Source organism: Micromys minutus (assembly GCF_963924665.1).
Source record: "Micromys minutus genome assembly, chromosome: 1".
NCBI lineage: Eukaryota > Metazoa > Chordata > Mammalia > Rodentia > Muridae > Micromys > Micromys minutus.
In genome coordinates this window covers 98238129-98241362 of record NC_137969.1, presented here as the reverse complement: position 1 = coordinate 98241362, position 3234 = coordinate 98238129, and the positions used below count along the sequence as shown (strand labels likewise).

Here is a 3234-nt window from a genome sequence, read left to right as displayed (position 1 = left end):
CCCTCGTGCCGTTCTTAGCCTCTGCTGCTGTTGTCTTTCAGTCTTTCAGGCTGTGCCCCTTCATAACTGATCACCTAATGATCAGTCCAGGCTCAAGCCCCCAGTTCTGCATTCAGGCTTAGGACACTACCCATTACCAAGTCTTTGATGCTACCGACAAAGTTGGAAGCTTAACTTGCTCTGAGAAACAGGGAGAAATAGGCAGGGAGAAAGGGCCCAGGGACAACTTGGATTTCTCCAGCTCCCTTGGATCTTTACTCCAAAAGAAATTGAAACAAAAGAACACAAATGGCTTTCCATCTAGAATAGCTTAGTTTATTTCTTCATTGCAACAATTAAGGAGGAAAGGTTTTGTAAACTCAATAAATAGAATAAATAGCATCCTTCTTCACTGGCTCTTCTGTGCCTGATTCCCTGTCTTCTGGAATGTGATCAGGAGACTCTTCAGAAACGTCAGTGTGTTACCTGCCATGGTCTGGTTGCACGGCTTCTCACAGGAAAAAAACTGCAGGGAGAGAAGTGTTTAGGACAGGGTGAGTGTCTGTATCTCCCTCTGCAGCTATGCACCTAACAGCCCAGGACCACTCTCCCTCAAGTCTGGGGACCAGCTGATGGGTAGGGGAGAGAGGCGCGGGATGAGAAGAAAACCATAACTGTGATCCGGATCTAGCTAGCAACTGGAAAGTCTGTGCAAGTGTTAACTTGGGGTCACAATTCCAGGAGTCTACACACATGCATGTACTCTGGAGCAAATCTTTCCCATTGCAGTGGTTTTGTTCCCGGTTAAATTTCTTACCTGCCCCCCCCCCTTCTAGCCTGGGCCTCCTACCTACTCTAACTTTACTGTGCTTTCTCATTGGCTTAGAGACAAACAGACAGTTGTTTGCTCTCAAATTTCTCTGCTACAGGTTCTGACCCAAAGACCCCCCCCTCACTCCTTTGATGACAGCATCCATTCAGAAATCATTTGTCACATTTGGACACAAAACTCACCGGACACTTGTTGATCTTTAAGGCTTCAACTGTCCTTTTTACCCGAAAGAAAATAACTGAGAACCTTGTTTTCTGTGTGGCATTGGTCACCTGTGACAGTCCCTCCCGGTAGCACGGTGTGGTACAATCATCCTGGTAAATAACAAGGACTTAATGAAAAGAATTTATTAAAAAGAAAAAAAAGCCTAGGACTGTTTTCAAAAAGAATCACCAAGAGGACTTTTAAAGAGCAACTTAATTTAACCAGTGTTGGCCAAACTTATGATAGTTTTGGATCTCTTTCTTGCCACCCTAAGAAATGATCTTCAGTAATTTGAGGTGAGGTCATTTTCCCAAGGGACGTTCTGGGAGGAGAGTCCCCGCAGAAAATGTGGACCTGATGTGCTAGCCAAGGCCACGCTGCATCTGCCTTGCACCTGGCAGCCCCGTCCAGGTCCAGTGGCTGAGTTTGAAAGTCCAGAGAACAGAAGAGCATTTTCTCATGCCTGCTGATGTGACGAGCCATTGCACAGAGCTTGTGTTTCCCAAAAGCTACAATCCTGCACTGAGAAGGGAGGGGATAGATTGGACCAGTCCCTAGCCCCAGAGCCCCAGAGAACAGGGTTTCCAATTTGCACAGGGTTCTAAGCTCAGCTTTTCCCTGGTCCAACTGGAAGAGTGAGCTCTGCAGTGGCTGCAGGTCTGGGTGGCTGCTTTCTCATCATAACCAGGAGTTATAATAGTACTAGAGCCTCCCTGACCTCCCCTCACTGCCAGGGCGGGAGTTGCTCTCTTAGGGTCCCCTTTGGCATCGAACTTAGATATTGTCTTCCCAGAGGACAATTGGAACCATTTGGCAGCCACTAAAGATCAGCAGGGAGACAGAGAAGGAGAAAGAAATGACTAAGGGGAGGGGGAAAGAGTACGGAGATGCCAGAGAAAGGTGGTGTGTGTGTGTGTGTATGTGTGTGTGTGTGTGTGTGTGTGTGTGTGTGTGTGTGTGTGTGTATGACTTCTAAATAGCCCATGCCTGATGCTGTTATTTTCTTTGTTCCACAAATCTGGACTCACCAGCCAACGAATCAGCAAGCAATATTCATTTTTTTAAAAAAAAATTTGCACATGGCTATTTATCTCAGAAGATAGTCAAAGTTTTAGACTCTGAAAAACTTTCAGAGTTCTCAAGGGCATGATACTAATTTAAACATATAGATGTGTGTAGAATGTATACGTAAACATAAGTTTTAAAGGTAGGGTCTACACGTCAACAGTTTCACTTAAACAAATGTCAAGTAAATTGTGTTCTTTCTTCGAAAAGCATAGACAGTGTCTAGGGGTCTTTTTCCAGCTATACTTACAGACGGGACAGAGAGGCACAAGCAGCTGGTCACCTGCAAGAGAGAAATCATGGCATGAACATTCTGGCTGAGAACCCTGAGAGAAGTCTGGAAGGTTCTTAAGGCTATTTATTTGCTTACATTGCTGCTGCAGCTGCATTTTGACTGTGGGTCATCCTACAGTAGGCAAAGAGATAACCCCCAGTGAGTGGAGTCCCCATTGTCATCCTCCAGAGAATGGCTTTCCCCAGCCCCCAAATCTACCTTCAGATTTTCAATCAGGTAACTGGTGTCCCTGATGCCCCATGAGGTGTTGCATCTCTGGCCCAGCACAGAACCGAAGAGCAAAGTGGAGGCAAGGACGCTTGTCACAAACATGTTGACAGGAGTCTGGAGCTTAGCCTACCAGCATCTTCCAGTCTAGCTGTATTTAAAGCTCTCAAACGGGAAAAACCCTGACATCAAACTGATACCCAGTGCCCACTTTTTCTCTGTAAGTTGGGGCCAATTGATGTTGAAAAAAAAATCAGTCTGAGTCACTTGACAGAGGCTGTCTTATGCCAGGAAATACCATTCCTCAGAAAAGAGGCTTTTCAAATTGTCGGGTTCTGAAATACTAAAGGAATAGTTAAAGATCTAGCCCCAACCCTCTTTAAAGGTAGGAATTCTGGTTGTGAGATTTAAAACACTTTCCATGAAAGCCCAGATCTGTGTTTTCCCCTCCACATTAGCGGAAGTTCTGATAGACAGTGAGTTGTAGGGGTGGTAATGAAGGGGTCACAATGGGGATATCAGGGGAAAGTAAGGCTTGCCTTCCACTCATTGGGGCTTTCCTCTGGCTATTGGAGCCTCAGTTTACTTGACTGCTACATTCTCACAGTATGTCAGGCCTAGGAACAAAAGTTCTACCCCATACATTCACCTC

At 45.6% G+C, this 3234-nt stretch overlaps 1 protein-coding gene across 1 annotated transcript; it reads right to left on the bottom strand.

The window, feature by feature from the left end:
- Window positions 1–388: 388 nt before the first annotated feature.
- IL9 (interleukin 9) lies at window positions 389–2687 on the bottom strand (the record flags this gene model as incomplete). The annotated part of the gene is made up of 5 exons (XM_080936871.1): window positions 389–505; window positions 994–1125; window positions 2331–2363; window positions 2451–2486; window positions 2574–2687. The coding sequence occupies 5 exons, from the start codon at window positions 2685–2687 to the stop codon at window positions 389–391; spliced, it is 432 nt and encodes a 143-aa protein (XP_080792997.1).
- Window positions 2688–3234: the final 547 nt, after the last annotated feature.